We start from the raw sequence: 24,014 nt of genomic DNA on the forward strand, positions 1-24,014 counted from the left end.
TGGAAGAGAGAAAGAGGAAGGGGCCCGCTCAAAATTGGTAGCTAGCATGCACCCCGGCCACTTGATACTTGTGGAAGCTTTAAAAATGATACAATTTGAAATGTTAAAAATGGCTCAAAATTGAAAAATTATATGGAAAGCTAAAAAAATTATCATGTGCTATTACTTAGATGTTGTTATCCTTCATTTAGTAACTCATCTATATCTATTTCGTTGTTAAATCGTATTTAGTTCAACATGAAAACTAATCATTATGCGTAGTCTAAGATTTAAACCTCAATATATTACGAAATTCAAAATTTTTGGAATCTTGAAATACATTCCAATTCCAATCCAATATTTATTTAGAATTTTTGTATTTCAAAACTCTTGAATGTCCTAATTGATTTGGACTAGTCAAAATATGAAATTTTAAGATCAGAACCGGTTGGAATTGGAATTTCCAATCCAAATTGCACCCCCGAGAGTTGATATATGGGTGTTAATGAATATCCTGAAATCAAATAACACATAAGTTGCATTCGTAAGTTTTCTATGATTAATTCGTGTGAAATTTTGGTAGTGTGGTGGTTTGTCTTGATTTACTTGATTTGATTTGATTTACCATGCAAATTATTATTATATTCTGCAATTCATATCATGGCGATTGTAGTTATATCTACAGAAGATTAGATTAAAACCCAAAACTATCCATATTCAAAGATCCCTTATATCTATAACAGGTTATTGCTGAAATTGCTATGTTGAACTTGGTAATTACCAAGAGGAGGGAGGAAGGGGGCCGGAAAGAAATTTGGAAGCATTTAAATTCCAATCACTAAACAAAGGTCAATTGATTTGACATGATTAAACACAGAGCTTTTCTGTAGATTAGGAGCTCTTCCACCAGCCCAAAAAATAAGGAGCTAGCTAGTTAGCATCACTATTCTGATCAAAATTAATTAGAATTAGCTGCAAGCCAGGCTATAGCTATAGAGAACATGTGATCTCTTATTATATTCGGTGAGGGTATAACACTGTTTTATTATTTTCGGCTAATATGTTACGTGAAAGTGTTATTACGTGTATAATATCATTATTAATCGGAAATAACAAAATAATGTTATCTTCATTTTATGGAAATATGTGAATATGTTGATATCTACTAAAATATAATTTGTTGGAGATATTTTGGGGATGGTGTGGCTTGACAATATATATATAATGATTTTGGCCAAAAGATAGGCACTATTTTATGCATGGCTCTCAGAAAGCTGGGCCCCTGTGTCACATGATTTTAAACCTAAATTTAGCCACAGTTTCCTTTAATGGAATCCTCAATTGAAGTCCTTCTGTTCTGGGTAATAGCATTTACAGTATTACGGGAACATGAGGGATCTTTCTTTCCTTTCATTGATTTTAAAACTAATATCTAATTAGGTTTTGAGATGTACTATTGTTGGATCTTTATGGTAAAGAAAAAGAAAAGAATAATAGACGTCGTTGTCTAGAGATTTTAATATATTATTAATAAACTGTAAAATTGCACGAAGTTTCTGGATTTCCAAACACATAAAAGCTGTTTTTTTTTTTTTTTTTGGGTCTAAATCATGAGGTGGTCCTGGATAGGCCCCAATTATGGGTGGCACCTTTAAGCCTTAACCACAACCCAGACTAATCCCCACTCACACCGGGTCGGCCCGTAAGGGGTAAAGTGTTGGCCAAAGTGGTGACTCCGTACGAGAGCAAGGATCGAACCCCTGACCTCTCTTAAGGAATAAGAGTGTCGAACCACTCACACCAACCAACCTTGGTTACACATAAAAGCTTTCAGTCCATATAAAAAGAATGAAAATCAAATTACAACGGTCAAAACCAACAGGAACAAAGTGAAAAGCCAACGGCCTAGGAACCCAGTAAAGAGAAAGCAATTCCATGAATCCACAACTTTTCTACTGTACATTGTACACAATCCTAAATATCCATCTCCACCAAAAATATCTTTGTCATCTACCGTTTATATTCAGCAATAAACTTTTCTACTGTATATTTTATAGGTTATTATAAATAAACTCAATCCTAGGCATGTATTTATAAAAAAACCCACACACTATTTAAATATAAAAATACACCCAAAATCAACCCCAAAATCAACAATTGTATATTTTTTGGGTGTATTTATAAATGAGTTTTGAGTGTGTGTAATGATGGGTTTTGGGTGTGTTTATAAAGTGTTTTGGGTGTTGGGTTTTTTTATAATTTCAGCTCCCATTTTGGGTGTTTTAGTGAAACCCCCTATATTTTACTCATAAACGAACGACTGACGCTGCTAATCCTTTTCGTTACAAGTAAAATAAAATATATTAGAATCAACTAAAATAAAGTTGATTATTAAATGGAGAAACTCCACAATTTGACATCAGCATCCGTTCCCATGTCATCCCAATTCATGTAGCCACCTAAGCATTGAGGTGGAGAAAGAAGCAGGCCTTGAGCCATGTCATCAAGCAACCTTGGCATGTCAAACACTTCCTCCTCATCCCAATAGGACGAGGTCAAGCTTCTGCTTTTTTCCATTTTCACACTAACCTTCTTCTTCTTCTCTTCCTCCTGCACCATCATTCTCTCCTTCTCATCACTGCTGCTGCTGGACACTCCACCAAACTCCACCGGCCTAAACCCCTCAGCTGCCTCCGCGGCCGCTCTCCGAATATCCATTGCATCCATGGAAGCAGGCACGGGCAGCCTCCACGCGGAGTCAGCGAAGTTGAGGCAGGCAAGCTTCCCTCTAAACGCCAATTCCGCCACGTCATGGGCACGAGCAGCCATCTCCGCCGTCGGATAACTCCCGAGCCATATCCTGGACTTCGTCTTCTTGGGCTCTCTCATTTCACACACCCACTTGTCATTGTTCCTCCTCCTCACGCCCCTATAAACAGGGTGCCTGGTCTCCTTGAAAACCCTCCTCCCAGCTCGCTTCTTTGGTCTGCTCGACGCCAATATGACGTCCTCGTCGGACCAAGAAGACCTTAGAGTCGTGACGCTGGCGTCGGACAACGAACTTGACTCGGGCTGATCGACGGAGTCAGAAAAATGAGAGAAGAACCTGTTCATTAGTGTAAGATATGTATGAATGGTTTGGTGTCTTAGCTTGGTTGAGTTTCTTGAGCTGAAATTGGAAGTGAGGGAGAGGGACTTTTATAGATTGGGGATTGCGTGGCAGCTGCGGCCCAAGTGTGGACACGAAAACACGGAGTGTGAAGGAGTATAAGGATGGAGACATGTGGGGCCAGCTCCAAATGTGGCTTTACTACTGAGGGATTCATTGCGGACTGGAGGAAAATAACATTGCTTTGACTTGCTCTACCACGTGGCAGTAATCAAACGTGGTTTTATTTCTCAAAATTGACACGTTGTGTGTGTGTTTGAAGTGTGCGGTACGTGGCTCCATGTGGGCTACTGCAATATTTTTTTTATTTCATCTTTCTTTCGCACTAATTACAACCTTACCGGTAATATAATTTAATACGCCATATGTTATAATTTATCTATATATTAATATTAATATTGTCATCCACTAGCTACTATAACAAAAAAGAGAGTGTAAATTGACAAAAAAAAAGAAAAAAATAGAAACATACAATTTCCCACGAAAGAAGTGTAATCAGATAAAATAAAAATGGGAAAATAAGTTCCCTTGATTATATGTCATTTGCCAGTAAAAATGTTGAGTTTTCACAAGCAGATGTTCCATTACATTAATTAAAGTTTAATTTAGATTTTGTGTCATAACTTAATAGATTTACGTTTACTTTGATCCAATACCAATTAGAACTTGACATATGTCTTTCATATTGTTTGATTTCGTTGACCTTTTATTTAATCATGTTTATTTTTATGTGACCCACAAACTTTACCTTAGTCCGGTCCAGGTGCATTGTTTGCATGAAAAGTTGGGATGACGTAATCCCATTAGCGCACGTCATGCGTAATACGACGAACGTTGTATTCGGCAAACCGCTTCACAGCTAATCCGGCTCCGAGACTAGGTTTTTACCCACGGGACACGTGAACAACTTGGATATTTTCATATATTTTGCGGGCTTTGGGCCCGAAGTCTAAAATTCCACCGTCCCCTGTATTTGTTGTGTGGTAAAGAGCTTGGGATTTTGGACATTTTATATCAATTTCAGTTGGCGTGAAACTAAATTGTATTATCTTTCAGTTTTTATCGGTTAAAAGAGTGGAGATTCAAATTCGAGAACTCTTCCGATATAAGGAGTCTTTCCGTTTCCTGTGCTTGAAAATAAGGAGTCTTTCCGCTTCCTGTGCTTGAAAAATGTTGTGGTTACAATTTCTCTGAACTGGGTGATTATCTAATGTGTCAGGCAAATTCAATTGACCCATTAAAACCAAGTTCATAGGAAACCTAAAATTGGCCATGAGTCAGTGAGCTGTATTGGCGTAGCCCATAGCCTTATTCACCAGATTTTATTATATTGGGCTTGCAAAAATTACACAGAATTCATCATTAAATTTCAGCAACAAATATATTTTTGTGGGATAATGATAGGGAGATCAAATATTTGATCCATGCCAACGTGTGCTTGCCTATATGAACCATATATTGATACATAACTCGAAATTTTAAACTAGTTTGTTGCCAAACCAAAAAAAAAAAAAAAAACGACACAAGACAAATAAAAAAGAAGTATTTTCTGGGGTGAGGAGAGCCCTAAGTGCAGGAGCAGCTTTGAAATTTTAAGAGCATGTGCAAAATAAGTAAATGAGTCTCCCAAAACAAAGTCTTCAACGAAAAATATTTTAACAAGAAAATTGGACCATATATGTTATTAGTAAATTTACAAAACTAATCCCCGCTATAACTTAGGATTACATAGATATTTTATTTTTTTGGGGGGCCAAATGTCACCACCAAAACACTTGTGACATGGCCAAATATTTGTATGATCCGCAATGATGTACTCAACAAAAGCAATAATAATTGTGAAGTTTATTCTAAACTATGTCCAAGTCCAAGACCATAAAATCATGATAATTCAACCAACAAATCAAAAGAACATAATGAGTGTGGCCATTGAGGAGACGTCTTTCGTGAACCACTAATTCCCTCTTAAGCATTTTCTGGGGCTGGAGAGATCCAGGGGCCCAACACACATGCATATCGAGTTTCCTTCTGAAATTAAGAAGCCTCATTAAATGATGCGACTTGTTTTACCAAAAATGAAAGAACATCGAGATTTAGCTCAATAAAAAAGGACATTAACGTACAAATAAGTGTTATTAGATTCGTGCCATCGTGGCATTGTGATTAGAAAAAAAACCAGAACATTGATGTGATTGTTTTTACAAATTAAAAACAAACAAAAAAAGGGGTGACTGTGTTGAAAATATTGTTTAGATTCAGAGAAATTGTAGAGGAAGAAGATAAATTTTTTTATTTTAAGATCAGTACAGCTAGCTATGCTTATATATTGTCCCAATTAACAGTAACTAATAAGCTGTTACACTAACTCCCTCAACTATTTTCTAAAACTATTAACAATCATGAGTATACTTGTCAGGAGCTTGCATTTGACAAGTGTCCTATTCATACTATCAACAGTCCACAACATTGAAAGCTTGTTCCCCCTAAAACACAATCTGTTTTGGGGAAGCATGATTAACATGTAATTTTTTTTCTTCTTCTATTTTATAAATAAATAAAGGAGCATTCGAATTTAAAATCTCTTTCAATATTGAAAAAGAAGAATTTCTAAACTAAGAGCTATGGATATCCTAACATTTACTTAAGTTGTTTTTTAATTGAATTACCAATTTTTTTTTGTCAAAGTTGAAAGATTGCATTCATAATTTAAGCGTAAAGACCGTCAACCACAATGATCAATACAAATACAATAGCCACAAAGGGTTAATACAAATATAGAGGCGTCAAATGGCAACATCAAACTCATACGGTATACATGTACTCTCATAGCCACGCATGATCATAGAAATTTTGTCATAAACGCTGGCAAAAGCCTGGAATACCCACCCATCGACCTCATTGCGCAAACCTACAACTGCAACATTAAACTCTCACAAGTAGATACTAAATTTATAATTAATCGAATTATCATTTTTCAGAATCCTATTAATATCATCCTTATATAGAAAAATTTAAAACATGCATTTCGTTAGTTGCTTATCTCGTATCAAATTTTCATGCAAAATCATTGTTTTGATCTCATTTTGTTATTACTAGAAAATATATTTTCACTGCTTTTGTTTGTAATGAAAAAAGCTTGGCTCCTTAATATTGAGGAGTAGCTCCTTACGATAAATATGGTTTTGACACGTGTCAAATTATTTTAATATTCTTTTTTATTTTTGTTGAAACTTTGTCAATGTTTTTGGAATTTGACAAGTGCCAAAACTCCATTAGTTTTAAGAAGGAGCTCCTCCTAAATTTTAAGGAGCCAAATCGTGCTCATTTTTTAATTATACTATTATTAACATTCTCATATCATAAATTTCTTTTGTGAAACGTTACAAGACGTAACCTATTTTATATATTTTATTAGTTTGGAACCCAAAAAAGAAATAAGTAGCAGTTGAAATCTATAGTCAGCTTCACGGTTGTACGTGAAAGGCTGTGTTGAGAGAGAGAGAGAGAGAGAGTGAGAGAGAGCGATGCATCACCTACTGATAAATAGCGAGGAAGAAGAAAAGCGTTGGGAGGCGATGTCGGCCATATTTGTCTCCCACAGCAAAGAAGTTCACACCTTTTTGCACATTGAAATAATGTTCCAAGGATTTCAAGTGTTTGTTTGTTTTCAGCATCTGAGCAAAGCCCACAAACATATATTTTATATTTTCGGATTTTTATTTCTTTTTACGAATGAAAGGTACCCAAGAAGACTATCAACACACTCAAGGTTTCTTTTCCCTTTTAAGATTTCAGATTTCATACACGTGGCCGACTTGCAACCACATCCTTCATTTCTCCTTGTTATAATTTGCATGAATCATGAGCCACGCAATTAGCCCACAGAGAATCTTGCAAAAGAGTATACATATTTTATATTAGTATCAAACTTCAGTGGCATAGCTTATGGATAAAGTTCTTTACTACTTTTATTTTTATTTTATAAAGAAAAGGCGATGGTATTTTATTGGTCTCCTCACCAATGGATTCGGTCGTCAGTTACTCTTACTACTTAAAGTTGGAACGATTGAGATGCGATCCCCAATTACGTGATTTATATTTGTGGTAATTTCCATTTTTAGGAATTTCCAGTTTTAGGAATTTCTATTTTTAGGAATTTCCATTTTTAGGAATTTCTATTTTTAGGATTTTCCATTTTTAGGAATTTCTTTTTTTAGGAATTTCCATTTTTAGGAATAGCGTGTTCCCTGCCGACCTAGGTAAACGACCATTGTATGATAAGTATAAATATAAAAAAACCATATTTTCTTTGAGGCAGGGGGCATTGTCTTCTCAGTGTGGACAGGCTGCTGAGGTCAAACTTGTTGGAATTGCTACAAATTTCTTCGTGCCTATTTGTGTGGGTATATAAAAAGGGCCTACTTGATGATATGACAATTGACGAGATGTTATTGTCCTCAAGGCTCAAAGCCAACGAACAAAGCGTATTTATATATATATATATAATATACATTTTGCCTCTTCACATAAAACAACTAGAGAGAAGACTCATCAAGAATATACTTGTATGCTTGTTGGAGGTGCAAATATATATACTGAAATTCTCCTAAGAAATTTGATTATCTTCTTAATATAAACCCTAAATTCCTAACTCTAAGCTCAAATTCCTTTTACTTCTAAATTCTAAAACGTTATTGCTTTAGATTTAAAAATAGTATGGTTCGAACCCTCGTGGTATAATTTGTGTGTGTGTGAGAAATTTCCCTCAATTCTAATTTAGATTATCGTTTATACTAAATATATATATAACATGAATAGTATGATCACATACAAGATAAGTAGAAGATCCCTTTCGTAGTGTCACACTAAACAAAAAACACACACATATATATATAATTGTATAATTGTTTTAAGGACCACACAAAAACCAAGTGACGTGACACAAAGCATCCCAATAGTTGAACCAATAATGAATAAGATACTGCTTTCCCTTTTCCAGTAAGAAGATATTTCTCCTTCTTGCAAATCACAGTTTGACATATATGCAGAAATAATTCATAAAAAATACAAAAAGAAAAATTTCTACACATATGTTACACTGTTATTGGCATAAATATAGAAGTTCCTACTTACATGATAAGGAGGTTATTTTCCTAATGGATACGGATCTTCTGCCTTGAAGTTTTGAGCATTTCTCACCTGCCTTGCGAGAAAGCTTTAGCTTTTAATCAATTGGGTGGTCCTAATCGATGGTTTCATATCAGCACATAATTTTTTATTTATTTTTTGTCTTATGCAAGTCAGTATGTCGCTTACAAACTTGGGTCCTCTGTCTCTCTGTAAAGGCACACTGCATTGGTTTGATCGCAAGCAACCATATATATATGGCCAGAAAAAATCTGTTGCAGAAAAGAGATACTTCATTCAATTCAAATCTCATAAACAAGAGTTTGTGATATATCATCAAACTATTTTCTTACAATAATAAATAAAAAAAATAACAATATTGAAGATGAAAACCCGCTGAATTTTAATAATATGTATTGGGAGAGAGAGAGAGAGAGAGAGGAAAAAAAAAAACTAAAGCAAAGCCACACCCTAGGACAGCTATTAATTGTACATGGGAAACGAAATATCACCGCAAATAGCTAATGAACTCTACGTTTTGAATATGTATTATTAATTAATAAAGGATATTCAAGCATATATAATAATTAATCAAAAGCTCCACAGACCACTTTCTCCTCCGTCTGAATTGCCCGAGGAGTCAGGATAATCAGGCGGTCTCGGCGGAGACAACAGCATTCCTTCTGCCATTTCGGCCAACAAATTCGGCATCCCAAAAAGCTCTTCTTCATCTATTCCCACAGATGACGCCAAACTGGAACTATTCATCATCGTCCTCATGTCGTCCTCTTGCTTCCTCTGCCTCTCTCTGTTCTTCAGACTGTTATTTGCCTCCTCATCCCACTGTAGTGCAGCAGCGGCGGCGGCGGCACTGCGAATGTCCTCCGGTGATGTGGATGCTGGCACTGGATAAGAGGCAATGGAGCTCGGAAAGTTGAGAACAGCATCGCCCCGTTTGAGAGCGAGAGCGGCGACGTCATAGGCGGCCGCAGCCATCTCCGGGGTTGGGTAAGTCCCGAGCCATATCCGCCTGGTCTTACGTGGCTCACGGATTTCGGACACCCATTTTCCGCCTCGGCACCGGATTCCATGGTACCTAGTGTGCTTCCCGCAAGAGCTTGATGCCATGGTGGTGGGGAGTGGAGGGTGTTTTAATAATTGAACAAGCTCTGGTGGTGAAGAGAGGGAGAGGAGAATGTGGGATGGCTTGGTGTAAAAGGGTGTGGTTGAAGGAGGGGCCTGAGGAGGAAGAAAGGTCAAGGGGTGGGTATGGATAGGTCAAATATATTTGGCGCAAGTGAGTATTTTAATTTTGGTCAGCCATGATATATATAGATAATTTCGTATATATAGTTAGGTAAGGATGTAAATGTTGAGGCTTGTGGGGATTATATGTGGAAATATATTAATTGGAAGACACACAGAGAGAGAGATATAGAGGAGTGTTATGGTTGAGGTTTGTTTTTTAAAATTTATATATATATATATATATATATATATATATATATATATATTTTAAAGGACTTCTCTTATTAATAGAAGCGATAATATATTAAATTCACACACTACACTGATGCTAAGATTCTAACACTTCAGATTTTAGGAAAAGAGGAAGGGACCGCTCAAAAGTTGTGGCATGCACCCTGTGGCCGCTTGAATTCTGTGGAAGCTTTAGGGTTTTTGACACTTTTAAAATAGTGGCAATTAAAAATGATACAATTTTGGAGAAAGTGTGTATGCCAAGTGTGGCAATTGCAGTGTGTTTTTGTTCCTAAACCTTTTCTCTATTCATACCCTTTAGTGGGAAACCTCCACGGGCCTTACTCAGTCTCCCATCACTTGATCATTCATAAACTCTACCAAAAACAAAACATGGTAAAAAGTTTTTATTTATTTATCAAAAAGCAACTTCCCTATATAACCTTCAAACAACATAACTAAAAGTAAAACATCAACATGACAAAAGCAGCCCCAACAAATACTAGCCCACATCACTACAAAGTATAATCTTAAATAAAGCCCACGAAACTCAAATTAACTAAAATTCTAAAACAAATCATGAGCCTAAATGAATTCTACTACTACCACTTGAAGAAGCACTTCCGTCAAACCCACCAATGAATCTACCCCTTAAGTGAATATGTAACATGTGACAAAAATATGTCAATCAAACATTCATGACTGAAAAAAAGGGTGGATTGTAGAAAACCCATTCAAATGCGAGGTAGAACTGAATTTAGAGAAGATGATAAATTTTAGAGAGATAATTTTGGAAGAAGGATTTGATTGAGGAATTTGCCCAAAAGAAGTGATGTGGAACTTCAATGAGTAAAGAGTTGTAATCAAACACCATAAGATGCATTCATTCTCAAGTTTTCTGAATTTTGGTAGTGGAAGACATTTTTGTCATCCACTAGCTAGTTTGTCTTGGTTTACTTGATTCGATTTAATCATCCAAATTATTTCCCGATTGCTCTGTTAAATTTGGTAAGAAATTTGGAAGCATTTAAATTCCAATCACCATCCAAAGATCAATTAATTTGACATGATTAAACACAGAGCTTTTCTGTTGATTAGGAGCTAGCTGGCCCTAGCATCACTTCACTAGTACTAAATGAAAATGTTGATAATTACTCAAATATAATTTGTTGGTGAGTCGTCACTCGTCTCTACATTTTGGCCATGGTGTTACTTGACAATATATAATGATTTTTGCCAAAGAGAGGCCCTACTATTTTATGCATGGCTCCCAGCCTTCCAGCACGCTGGGGCCCCTGTATGCCCCTCACATGATTTTGCACCTAAATTGAGCCACTTTCCTTTAATGGAATACTCAATTGAGTAGGTTCTTTTGGGTACATTACAATATTACAGGGAAGGGAGGGATCTTTCTTTCCTTTCATTGAGTATGTTAGGGGCGATCTTTTTTAGAGCACTTCCACCAGTTTGCCCTTTGCCATGGCGAGGGGGGAGGGGGCTAGGGCAGCTACTATTCATGTGAATAGTAGCTGCCCTTGCAAAAGGTTGTGGTGTTTCCACTCATTGCCATGGCAACAACTATTCATATGAGATATGAGGAGAGAAATTTGTATAGAGTTTTGGTGTGGGAAGTGAAAACTATGACTAAGTATTTATTTTTAAAAAAAATCTGAATTTTTTTTTGTATTTTTTGTAGTTTTTTTATAATTTTTTTTTATTGCTGACGTCATCGCTGATGTCAGCAAACATGGGCTTGAACTTGGGCTCATCTTGCCTGGTTTTGTGGGCCCCAGCAGCTGCCCTGGCCAGCCCTTGCTGCTGGAAACGATTTTTGGGCCTAACCTCCCCCCACCCTTGTTGCTGGAACTGCTCTTATAATTAGGTTTTCATATGTACTATTGTTAGATCTTTATGCAAAGAAACAGAAAAAGAAAAGAATAATATACATAGTTGTCCAGAGATTTTAATATATTATTAATAAACTGTAAGTTGCATTAATTCAGTAGTGTCGATTTCAACAATAAGTGAAGTAGATATTTAGTGTGACTTCAATTCCCTTATGACTCTGTCGTTCATTCGTATTATAACATGCAGATTAGTATCATTACATGATGATGTGGCTGAAACACTAAAAATGTTCTCAATTTTAAGCTATGTGTGAAGTTTAGCAAATCTGGTGTTAGATTGTAGAAAGTTTTTAGATTTCTAACACATAAAAGCTTTGAAAAAGAAAAACTTTCAATTCATATAAAAAGAATGGTGAATCCACCACCGCCAAACTTGTGATTTTATCTCAAAAGAATCAAATCCATGGTTTACTCACATATTGTCAAAAATCATGTTTTTAAGCTTGAATCTTATTTTCAAACCACAAATTAAAAGAAACCCAAAAACTTTCAAACTCAAACCTAGTAAACTTTGAAAAATATGTAAAAAAAGGAGAAAAGAGGAAAGGAAAAGAAAGAATGAAAGAGATTTGACAAAGATCTCCATCAAAATTAAAGGTTTGTGTGCAACATGGATGTAAGGAAGTGTTGAGGCTCAAAAAAGTCACGAGAAGCCCAAATATATTTAAAGCCTAATATAACATATAATGTTGGTCATGCATTAATCTAAGCTGTATTTTAGGAATTAATTCATTAAATAAATAATAGTGCCTATGCCATGCGAAGCCAATAATACATTTTTCATATGTTAATCACCTATCAAGCTCACATGAACCCAAGTCATGTGGTTTACGGGGCTTGTACGAGAGATTGTGGTGTGGAAGGTTACGGAGGTCCACAAGGCCCACGGAAGCTCTTGGATAATGGAGACTTTGGGTTAGTTACTTTGGAGCACCAAAGTCCAAGTTCATTACTTAGAGTTCGCAAATGTGGGTGAGCAAATAAGATATTTTTCAAGCACTTCCTTTTATCCATAGGAAATAGTCATTTTCCAAATGCCTAGATTTACCCGTTGGAAACAAGCCTTTTCCAGCACTCCCTATTACCCGCTGGAAACAAGCCGTTTTCAGCGCTTCCTTTTACCCATAGGAAATAATCAGTTTATGGTACCTAACTTCACCTGCTGGAAAATAGCATGCCCCAGTGCTCCTTTTTAACCATTGGAAATAGGCTGATTCCAGCACCTCCCTTTACCTATTGGAAATAAAGGAAAACCCTTACTCTCTATAAATTGGGAGGCATTTGCTAGGCAAAATCAACCTCTCTTGGTTGCTGCAAGTCTTTCAGCAACCATGAGAACTCATCTTCCTTACTCACTTCGGCTGCTGCAAGCATTCCAACGGCCATCCCAGCCATCAACCCCCATCCTTTGGTTGTTGCAAGCATCCCAGCAGCCATCGACCAACATCTCTTGGTTGCTCAACCACCCTAGCAACCATCAAACCATTTTCCTTCATCCCTTTAGCTACTGTAAGCATTCTAATGGCCATCACATCCATTCCTCAACCATCACAACCATGTTTCCTACTTTCTCACCCTTGAAATCCTCCATCTTTCCTATAAAGCCTCACCAAGCATAACTCCAAACTTTTCCTTCCTCCTCATACCCTTCCAAGCCTTCAAGCCTCAAGCTTTCCCCTCCATCCCCCCACATTTAGAACTCATAAATCTCTATAGAATCATAGTCACAAACACCATAGCCTTCAAAGTCTTAAGTTTTTCTTTCCTCAATCATGCTCTTTGAAACCCCATTTATTTGACTGTTATAAGCATCTCAACAACCATCACAGCCAAACAATCAAACCACCATAGCCATAGCTTCAAACAATAAGTTCTCAACACCCAAACTCAAGCATATCAAACACAAAGCCAAGCACAAACATTCTCATTTGCTAAACTTGTGGGTCTGTCACGCCCCGGACCCGGGGGTCGAAGGAAACCCCGCGCCCGGTGCGTGAGAAAATAAAATAAAATAAAATAAAGATAAATACAAAGAAAAGCCGAAACATGGGTTTGAAATAAACTTCTCTTATAAAAATAGCTCCAAAATCTTATAACTTTACAATTAATAAATAAAGCTCTATCACTCTCATCTAATTCAACTTCAACCGATTTAGTCCTCGTCTTGTCTACTAATTCATCTGAAAAATTAAACAGGGTGAGGGATGAGCAACCACCGCTCAGTGAGTAGATTATGTACTATGCCAGTCAAGCAATGCCGTTTTACACACTCTATAAAATATAATGAAAAGATACACCAATCCAGATCATATCACATCATCCCTTCATATCTTGGTTATCCTTCATAGCATGTAACCAACCACGTGACCCCTATTGGCTTCACTGCCCTATGTCCCCGTGTGGTACATCTATCCCTCGGATATTCCAACATTGAAGTTCTCATGTTCCATGAATAATACATACTTCATAAATATTCCAATCAATATATGTATACTGTGAAAGATTGCACCAAATTAGACATGCTTGACTTTGAAATAGAGAGATATTTGTAAATAGAATAAATCCACGATAATTCATGGTTTTCATATTTTATCACAAAATAAGAACTTTTAGAACACATTACATAAACCACTCACCTCGCTAATGAGAACTCTTTAAATAAATTGGCAAGACAACCCATCTACCTATCTCCTCCAAGAATTTCCTCACTATTATCTCTCCCTCTACGTTTTTCTTGGTTCATTTGCTAGGCACACAATGTCCTATATATATAAAGTATATGTCGGCAGTAAATGTTAGAAATGTGCCCTAAGAGCCAATACATTTGATGTAATCTCCTTAGAATACATTTCGTATATGATAAATAAAGGGCAATATTATTTTGTTATCTTTTATGTCGTGTAAAGAAACAAAAGTCCAGGGTGTACTAAATAAGAGATAAAGTAATCTAAAGAAGTTTAGATTCGGGAGACCTTTAATCTCTAACTGTAGTATCCCAAAATGTTCCTAATCATAAGGTTATCAAATGGGCATTGATAAACCGTCAAGATTGGCACATACTATGTATGCTCAATGATGAGGATGGTTGGTCTCAAACCATTTGTGTAGTTGACACTAATACAAGTATGTGGGTGCTCATTAGTGAATGAGTACACTGAACGCGATCAACCGCAGTTCTCGTATGGAGTATTTATCTATATGTCAAACGAGAACTTATAGTTGCAATAATGCAAATTAGTCCTTAGACCTGAGGCATCATGGTTGTCTTGTGATGCGTTATTGATCTTTGATAACTCACAAAGGCAAGTCGTAAAAGATTTTCCTTATGTGTTATTGAGATCTCTTAATTCATCATGGAGATATGTGAATGTACAATAAGGAATCTCTACCTTTGATAAGAAAAGGAGAATGTTTCAAGATATGATTCAGTGAATCTTCGGCCGAAGTACTTGAACATGATTTAAAAAGTGTTTTAATTATGTTCTATTGAATCATATGAGGTTAATCATATTAGGGGTTTGACATTATCAATCCGTACCCTAATAATATGATTGGAAACATTGTATAAGAGAAGGACCGTATTGCATTGCAATTCCAACTGAATAGGTTCTTCATCTATTCTAATTAGCTTGGGTAGCCATGATATATTGCTAGATGTCACTCTTGGCTTGTGGAAGTCCTAGGACTGATTGTGATCAATCCAAAATAAAGGAAGAATTAAAAAGGGGTTTTAATTCCAGTTGGTTAGAAAGAGTTCTAATGTTTTCCCACTGCCTTGCTAAATTAGAACCTAATGGATCGCACACCTTAAATGGTTAACTTTGAGTAATACAAATGAGAATGAGGAAATCAATTTGATTGATTTGATGTGGATGATTTACTACGTGTAAAAATATATTTGGGCCTCGGTAATAGTTAATGAGAAGCCCAAATGGTTGGGTATCAAGCCCATGGACTTAAGACACCTAAATTATGGCTTAAGTGTCATAAGGCCCAATTTTGGAAGCCCAATGGGGTTTGGCCGAAAATGCTTAAGTAAAGGTGTATGGGAATTGTTTCCATAAGCTCATTTTACACACAAACACAATCCAACATCAACCAAATAGGTTTGGGAGATCAAAGAGAGATAGTTGTGAGTTTTCAAGAGTGAAACACAATCATCTTTCAAAGGGGTTTAGATTGAAACCAATCTTGAGGATCTTGCACTAGCATCCTTGTATTCTCAAGATACTTCTTCTCATCTCAAGGTTCCATTGGTGTGGAGACTTAGAGGCCATATACTTTTGTGGCTCACAAGGAGGAGAAAGATCAAGAGGAGATCAACAAAGGGAAATCATCAAGAGAAGACCAAAACACAACTTGGTTCATATTATAGCTTCAAGGGTAATTAGAACTTATCTTTTCTCTTGAATTTTCATTTATGAAAAACATATCAATGTTCATGGCTTAAGATACTTGGAAGAAGTTTTGTTTTGAATTTAAACAACCACCATATTCTTCCGCTGCAATTAATTTGATTAATTTGTATGTTTAAGTTCAAATCAACTTCTTAAAAATGTTTTAAAACCAACAATTGGTATCAGAGCCATAGGTCATGAACTTGATATGTTTCTTGGGTTTAGAGATGCATATGTGGGTTATAAATTCATTTAAAAGTATAATGGTTATACTTGATTTATTTTGATATGATTGAATGTAAATCAAATGGAGTGAAAGGGGTTGTTTGGGATTTTGAATTTCCGGATTTATGTTTTGATGATTGATGCTCTCTTTGTATGCATATATGTATGTATGAACATTTGAGCATAGTTGCATTAAAACCCCATGTTTTTAACTTCATGAAATATATGATATTAAGAGCATGAGATGGTTAAAATGGAATATGGATTTTTCCGGAAATAGCATGAACATTCATATAAGTTCATATGCATGTTCTTGGTGTTCTTGATGTTCTTGTTATGGGATCTTTTTGATCCATAAGTTAGGTGACTAATTTTGATGATTGTGTTTAGTGGAATTTTCCACCAAAATAGGTCAAAAGATGATGATGGTGTTTTATTATAAAATTAAAAGTTTTTCAAAATGTTTCCACTCAATAAACATTTACCCACCACACTAAAATTAATAAGATTACTTTGGTGAGTGTGTGGGGCTATCTAGATTTAAATTATGATGATTTGATATAAAATGCAAAAGTTGTTCAAATTATTCCCATCACTAATTTTTTACCCACCACACTAAAATTAATTTTGATTACTTTGGTGAGTGTGGTTGGCCTACCTAGTCACATTCATGATTATTCACCTTGTTGGAATAATCATGATCACCACTTTGTATTATACAAATGCATGCTTTAACCCCACACCCTAGTGGATCAACTTTGGATCCATTATTAATTGTTGAATAGTTTTGGACCTAATTACTATATATGATAAGTGTAACTATGTCCAATAGATTTCCACAATTACTTTTGCTATTGTAGTAAAACGTTTTTCACTCCATGGTAAATTTATTTTGAATATGGTTACCACTTGAATTAAACCCACATATGTATGCAACCCAAGAGCATGTATTTACATTGCTAGTTTAATTGTTTAAAGCGTTTAAATAATTAAAGGATGGTTATGGACTTAGACCAAACAATTGAGCTATGTGATTGGCCGCTTATTGGATATGTATTCGTTTTTGATTGGCTATGTAATAATGAAATGGCTTTCATGCCTCATTTATTTGGCTATGTAATAATGAAATGGCTTTCATGCCTAATTTATTTTTTATGCGCGCGTAATTAAAATGAATCACCTTCCAAGACCATGATCCAACATGGTGGCTCGTGTTGGATCAACAAGAAAGTCCATAATCATCCTATAAGCCCAATGCAATTTGAATGTTCGGTAATGACAATAATTAACCAATTAGTAGCACCATATATTCTCGCTATCTTAAGCAAATGGTTTCTAAAATATTTGGTGGGAGTATTATGTGCTACTAATATGTTGCATTGGGAACCATTTAATGAGATTAGATAGGTAATTTTAACAGGATTAAAATTGGATTAAAATGAGACCAATTTAACTACCCTCAAAGCAATATTAAGTTGATAAGCGAAATGGCATTTTTGAATGCTATTTTGTGGCCTTCCACCATGGTAGTCTCTTATTGGGTGGCACATTTACACTTTGTTGTACCTCAGTGAGGCAACATCCAGTACTTGTAACCATCCAAGGGAAGCCTATTACACATACCTGATGTAGTGCGGATAGATAACGAGTGTGGCCAACAAATCGTTAGGTTGAGGTCATGCTTGAAACCCTATACCCACAAGCATGGTGGGAATAACTTAACTAAAGACGAACGAAACCAACAAACTGTTAGGTTGAGGTCTAGTTCTCTAGAGGCCATAGTGATGGGTATTCACATGAATGATGTGATTGGATAAGAGTATCCTCTCATTAGTAAGATAGCAATCCAACAAACTGTTAGGTTGAGGAAAACTATATGAAAATGAGACTCCCATCCCCACTAAGAGTTTCAACGGAAACTCTCGGATTTCAAGAGGGATATGAAATTTGCCAAAAATAGTGGGAGCTACCATCATGACTTAAAGACCCTAAGTTTTTGGTAGAAGATTAATCTAAACTAAAATTTGTTTACGTTGTTGCAGAATTTTCAAATGGCCGTTAAAAACCCAATCTCATCGATACTTAACAATTACATCCTTGATGGCACGAACTATCCGGGTTGGCTTCGCAAAATGAAACTTGTCCTTAAAATGGATGAGATTGATTATGTGTTGACACAAGCCCCACCACATATTGCTCCTGACGAAGAAGCTACTCAGGAAGAGATAACTGCTTATGAGAAGCATGTTAAGGATGATAGTAGAGGTAAATGTTACTTACTAGCATCCATGAATGATGAGCTACTAAAACAACATGAAGATATGGAAGATTGTGCTTCCATATTGCTTCACCTTAATGAGCTTTATGGTGAAGCTACTCGTAGCTTGCGATTCAATACAATATGTGAACTTGTCAACACAAAGATGACAAGAGGGACTCCGGTTAATCAGCATGGTCTCAAGATAATATCATTGCTTGAGAAATTAGAAAAATTGGATTGTCCATTTAATGCTGAAGTTCAACAAGATTTTTTTCTTTCGTCCCTCTCATCAGATTTTTCCCAATTTGTTATGAACTATAATATGGGAAAGATGGAAAGTTCTTTATCTGAGCTACTCAATATGGCTATAGTCGCTGAAAAGAATATCTCAAAGGATAAAGGGCTGAAAGGGACAGTTGCGGTGTTTGAAAAGAGTTCTTCCTCCTCTTCCAAATCCAAACCGAAAGGTAAGGATAAGGGAAAGAAGAAGAAAGGTTTTCTAAAACCCAAGCAAGGAAAAATAACAAAGAAAGGCAAGGAACCGAAAGGAACTTGCTTTCACTGTGGAAAGGATGGACATTGGAAGAGAAATTGCAAGGATTACCTCGCAAGCTTAAAGAACAAGCCTTCGGAAGGTAACACTCTTGTTCTTGAATCAGTTTTTACAGTTAATACTTCTACCTGGATAGTTGATTCAGGAGCTAGTCAACATATTTGCAATTGTGTGCAGGGACTAGTAGGAAGTAGAAGACTCGGAAAAGGAGAAATGGTGCTAACTGTGGGTAATGGCACTAAGGTAGCTGCCAAAGCTGTAGGCACCTATCGTCTCAATCTACCTTCCGGGGAGACCCTGAATTTGAATAATTGTTATTTCATTTCTGGTTGTGTAAAGAACTTAATATCTGTCTCTATGCTTTTAAGAGACGGATTTGTTGTTTTGTTTGACAAACTACTTTGTTCTATTTCACATAATAATCGAATTATTGCTTATGCAAATTTGATTGATGGTCTTTTTCATTTAGAAATGAATGGTAGTATTAACTGTATAGATAAAGATGCACCTAGACCTAAAAGGCCTAGAGAAGTGGATAACTCAACTAAATTGTGGCACCTCAAACTTGGACACATTGGCCAAGATAGGATTCACCGGATGGCAAAAGATGGATGCCTTGGATCTTTAGACCCTGCTCCTATGCCTACTTGTGAATCTTGTCTACAAGGTAAAATGACCAAGTCTCCTTTTACAGGAAAAGGAGAAAGAGTTACAGAGTTGTTGGGGTTAATCCACACAGATGTTTGTGGACCTTTGTCTACAAACGCAAGGGGAGGTTATTCATACTTCATTACCTTTACTGATGATCATTCACGGTTCGGGTACTTATACTTAATGAAGCATAAGTCTGAATCTTTTGAAAAGTTTCAGGAATTCAGAAATGAAGTTGAAAACCAAACAGGCAAGAGTATTAAAATCCTTAGATCCGATCGAGGAGGTGAATACTTAAGCACAGAGTTTCTTGATTACCTCAAGGAACATGGCATCTTATCACAATGGACTCCACCAGGGACTCCACAACATAATGGGGTTTCTGAAAGGAGAAATCGAACCTTAATGGATATGGTTCGTTCCATGATGAGCTATACTGATTTACCTATATCCTTTTGGGGATATGCACTTGAAACAGCAATTCATTTGTTAAATAGAGTGCCTTCCAAGTCTGTTCCACAAACTCCATACGAAATGTGGTTTGGGAAGAAACCAAGTCTTGGTTATATCAAGATTTGGGGTTGTCCAGCATATGTCAAAAGACAAGATGTGGATAAACTAGATGCAAGGTCAGTGAAGTGTAGATTTATCGGGTATCCCAAGGAAACTATGGGATATTACTTCTATCACATCGACGAGCAAAAGGTGTTCGTCGCAAGGTCAGCTACCTTCCTGGAAAGAGAATACGCTCTTGATGGGAAAGGGGGACATGAGATAGAACTCAAGGAATTGTCCAAAGAGCTAGAAATCAACACTGAACTGAATGCAATCCCAGATCCACAAACTGATATGACACAAACTCCGCGTAGTTCAAGTAGGGTTAGAAGAATGCCTGAGAGGTATTACGGTTTCCTTCATGAAAACGAAGGAGAGTTAAATCTCCTAAGTGATTGTAAGGATATTGAAGACCCTTCGAACTACAATGAGGCAATGTCAGACATTGACTCACAGAAATGGCTTGGAGCCATGAAATCCGAAATGGATTCTATGTATACCAACCAAGTCTGGACTCTAGTTGATCCGCCTCCTGGTATTGTACCAATAGGAAATAAATGGATCTTTAAGAGGAAGATAGGCTCAGATGGGAAAATAGAAACCTACAAGGCAAGGCTAGTAGCAAAGGGCTACAAGCAGAGAGAAGGGATTGACTATGAAGAAACCTTCTCTCCTGTTGCTATGACAAAGTCTATTCGGATTTTGCTTGCAATAGCTGCATACCATGATTATGAGATTTGGCAAATGGATGTGAAGACGGCTTTTCTTAATGGCCACCTTCAGGAAGAACTATACATGGATCAACCTGAAGGCTTCATTTCTACAGCTGATAAGCATAAGGTATGCAAGCTACATAAATCCACTTATGGGTTGAAGCAAGCTTCTAGGAGTTGGAACATCCGCTTTGATGAAGTTGTCAAATCGTTTGACTTCATGCAAAACATGGATGACCAATGTGTGTACAAAAAGGTCAGTGGGAGTTCGGTAGTATTCCTAGTGTTGTATGTAGATGACATACTGATTATTGGAAACGATATAGGAATGCTATCTTCAGTGAAGCTGTGGCTCACTAAATCATTCGCAATGAAAGATTTAGGAGAGGCATCTTATATACTTGGTATAAAGATTTATCGTGATAGATCTCAGAGAATAATTGGATTATCTCAATCCTTGTATATAGATAAGGTGCTAAAGAGATTTCATATGGAACAATCTAAGAAAGGGTTACTTCCAGTTAGACATGGACTTCACCTTTCTAAGAACATGTGTCCGAAAACTCCTGAAGATATACAGCAGATGAGTAAAATCCCTTATGCATCAGCAATAGGGAGTCTCATGTATGCCATGGTTTGTACAAGACCGGATATCAGTTATGCTGTTAGTATAACAAGTAGATATCAGTCAAACCCAGGATTAGATCATTGGGGAGCCGTTAAGTGTATCCTTAAATACTTACGAAGAACTAAGGATATGTTCCTTATTTATGGAGGAACATCAGAGTTACAAGTGGAAGCGTTTACCGATTCTGATTTCGCATCTGATGTTGATGATCGTAAATCCACATCTGGGTATGTCTTCATTCTGAATGGAGGCGCTGTTAGTTGGAGAAGCTGTAAACAAAGTGTTACGGCTGACTCCACCACTGAAGCTGAGTACATTGCTGCCTCAGAAGCGGCAAAGGAAGCTGTTTGGATGAAAAAGTTCATTACCGAACTAAATGTGGTTCCAACCATAATGTCACCAGTGCCTTTGTACTGTGACAATAATGGGGCGATAGCTCAAGCCAAGGAACCAAGGTCTCATCAGAGATCCAAACACATTGAAAGAAAATTCCACAAGATTCGAGAACTCATTTCAAATGGTGATGTGTGCATCCTAAAGGTTGCATCAGCAGACAACGTAGCAGATCCACTCACTAAGCCTATGTCACAGTCACAACTGGATAGACATACAGAGAAAATGGGTATTAGATACATGGCTAAATGGCTCTAGTGCAAGTGGGAGATTGTTAGAAATGTGCCCTAAGAGCCAATACATTTGATGTAATCTCCTTAGAATACATTTCGTATATGATAAATAAAGGGCAATATTATTTTGTTATCTTTTATGTCGTGTAAAGAAACAAAAGTCCAGGGTGTACTAAATAAGAGATAAAGTAATCTAAAGAAGTTTAGATTCGGGAGACCTTTAATCTCTAACTGTAGTATCCCAAAATGTTCCTAATCATAAGGTTATCAAATGGGCATTGATAAACCGTCAAGATTGGCACATACTATGTATGCTCAATGATGAGGATGGTTGGTCTCAAACCATTTGTGTAGTTGACACTAATACAAGTATGTGGGTGCTCATTAGTGAATGAGTACACTGAACGCGATCAACCGCAGTTCTCGTATGGAGTATTTATCTATATGTCAAACGAGAACTTATAGTTGCAATAATGCAAATTAGTCCTTAGACCTGAGGCATCATGGTTGTCTTGTGATGCGTTATTGATCTTTGATAACTCACAAAGGCAAGTCGTAAAAGATTTTCCTTATGTGTTATTGAGATCTCTTAATTCATCATGGAGATATGTGAATGTACAATAAGGAATCTCTACCTTTGATAAGAAAAGGAGAATGTTTCAAGATATGATTCAGTGAATCTTCGGCCGAAGTACTTGAACATGATTTAAAAAGTGTTTTAATTATGTTCTATTGAATCATATGAGGTTAATCATATTAGGGGTTTGACATTATCAATCCGTACCCTAATAATATGATTGGAAACATTGTATAAGAGAAGGACCGTATTGCATTGCAATTCCAACTGAATAGGTTCTTCATCTATTCTAATTAGCTTGGGTAGCCATGATATATTGCTAGATGTCACTCTTGGCTTGTGGAAGTCCTAGGACTGATTGTGATCAATCCAAAATAAAGGAAGAATTAAAAAGGGGTTTTAATTCCAGTTGGTTAGAAAGAGTTCTAATGTTTTCCCACTGCCTTGCTAAATTAGAACCTAATGGATCGCACACCTTAAATGGTTAACTTTGAGTAATACAAATGAGAATGAGGAAATCAATTTGATTGATTTGATGTGGATGATTTACTACGTGTAAAAATATATTTGGGCCTCGGTAATAGTTAATGAGAAGCCCAAATGGTTGGGTATCAAGCCCATGGACTTAAGACACCTAAATTATGGCTTAAGTGTCATAAGGCCCAATTTTGGAAGCCCAATGGGGTTTGGCCGAAAATGCTTAAGTAAAGGTGTATGGGAATTGTTTCCATAAGCTCATTTTACACACAAACACAATCCAACATCAACCAAATAGGTTTGGGAGATCAAAGAGAGATAGTTGTGAGTTTTCAAGAGTGAAACACAATCATCTTTCAAAGGGGTTTAGATTGAAACCAATCTTGAGGATCTTGCACTAGCATCCTTGTATTCTCAAGATACTTCTTCTCATCTCAAGGTTCCATTGGTGTGGAGACTTAGAGGCCATATACTTTTGTGGCTCACAAGGAGGAGAAAGATCAAGAGGAGATCAACAAAGGGAAATCATCAAGAGAAGACCAAAACACAACTTGGTTCATATTATAGCTTCAAGGGTAATTAGAACTTATCTTTTCTCTTGAATTTTCATTTATGAAAAACATATCAATGTTCATGGCTTAAGATACTTGGAAGAAGTTTTGTTTTGAATTTAAACAACCACCATATTCTT

General features: G+C 36.5%; 1 protein-coding gene and 1 pseudogene across 2 annotated transcripts; both read right to left on the reverse strand.

The window, feature by feature from the left end:
* Positions 1-1,662: 1,662 nt before the first annotated feature.
* LOC110747909 (dehydration-responsive element-binding protein 1B pseudogene) lies at positions 1,663-3,161 on the reverse strand (annotated as a pseudogene).
* A 5,066-nt stretch (positions 3,162-8,227) lies between these two features.
* On the reverse strand, positions 8,228-9,583 carry LOC110753290 (ethylene-responsive transcription factor ERF027-like). Of its 2 annotated transcripts, XM_021954165.2 has the most exons (2): positions 8,884-9,583; positions 8,228-8,547 (listed from the first exon to the last, which is right to left on the reverse strand). In XM_021954165.2, exons 1-2 carry the CDS (start codon positions 9,401-9,403, stop codon positions 8,366-8,368), a joined length of 702 nt encoding a protein of 233 aa, XP_021809857.1. In that variant the 5' UTR covers positions 9,404-9,583; the 3' UTR covers positions 8,228-8,365. The 2 variants fall into 2 exon arrangements, with proteins under 2 accessions (XP_021809857.1, XP_088109613.1); XM_088253487.1 differs by lacking the exon at positions 8,228-8,547 and having other exon boundaries at positions 8,585-9,583.
* Positions 9,584-24,014: the final 14,431 nt, after the last annotated feature.

The sequence above is a fragment of the Prunus avium genome, chromosome 5 (genome assembly GCF_965620075.1).
Source record: "Prunus avium chromosome 5, drPruAviu1.hap1.1, whole genome shotgun sequence".
Lineage (NCBI taxonomy): Eukaryota > Viridiplantae > Streptophyta > Magnoliopsida > Rosales > Rosaceae > Prunus > Prunus avium.

What these genes read in the sequence shown, in the direction of transcription:
- LOC110753290 (XM_021954165.2), bottom strand. Translation starts at nt 9,403, where the DNA reads ATGGCATCAAGCTCTTGCGGGAAGCACACTAGGTACCATGGAATCCGG. An exon ending in TTCAGACGGAGGAGAAAGTG is followed by an intron (nt 8,548 to 8,883) that starts GTCTGTGGAGCT and finishes TTTCTGCAACAG; the next exon opens with ATTTTTTCTGGCCATATATA.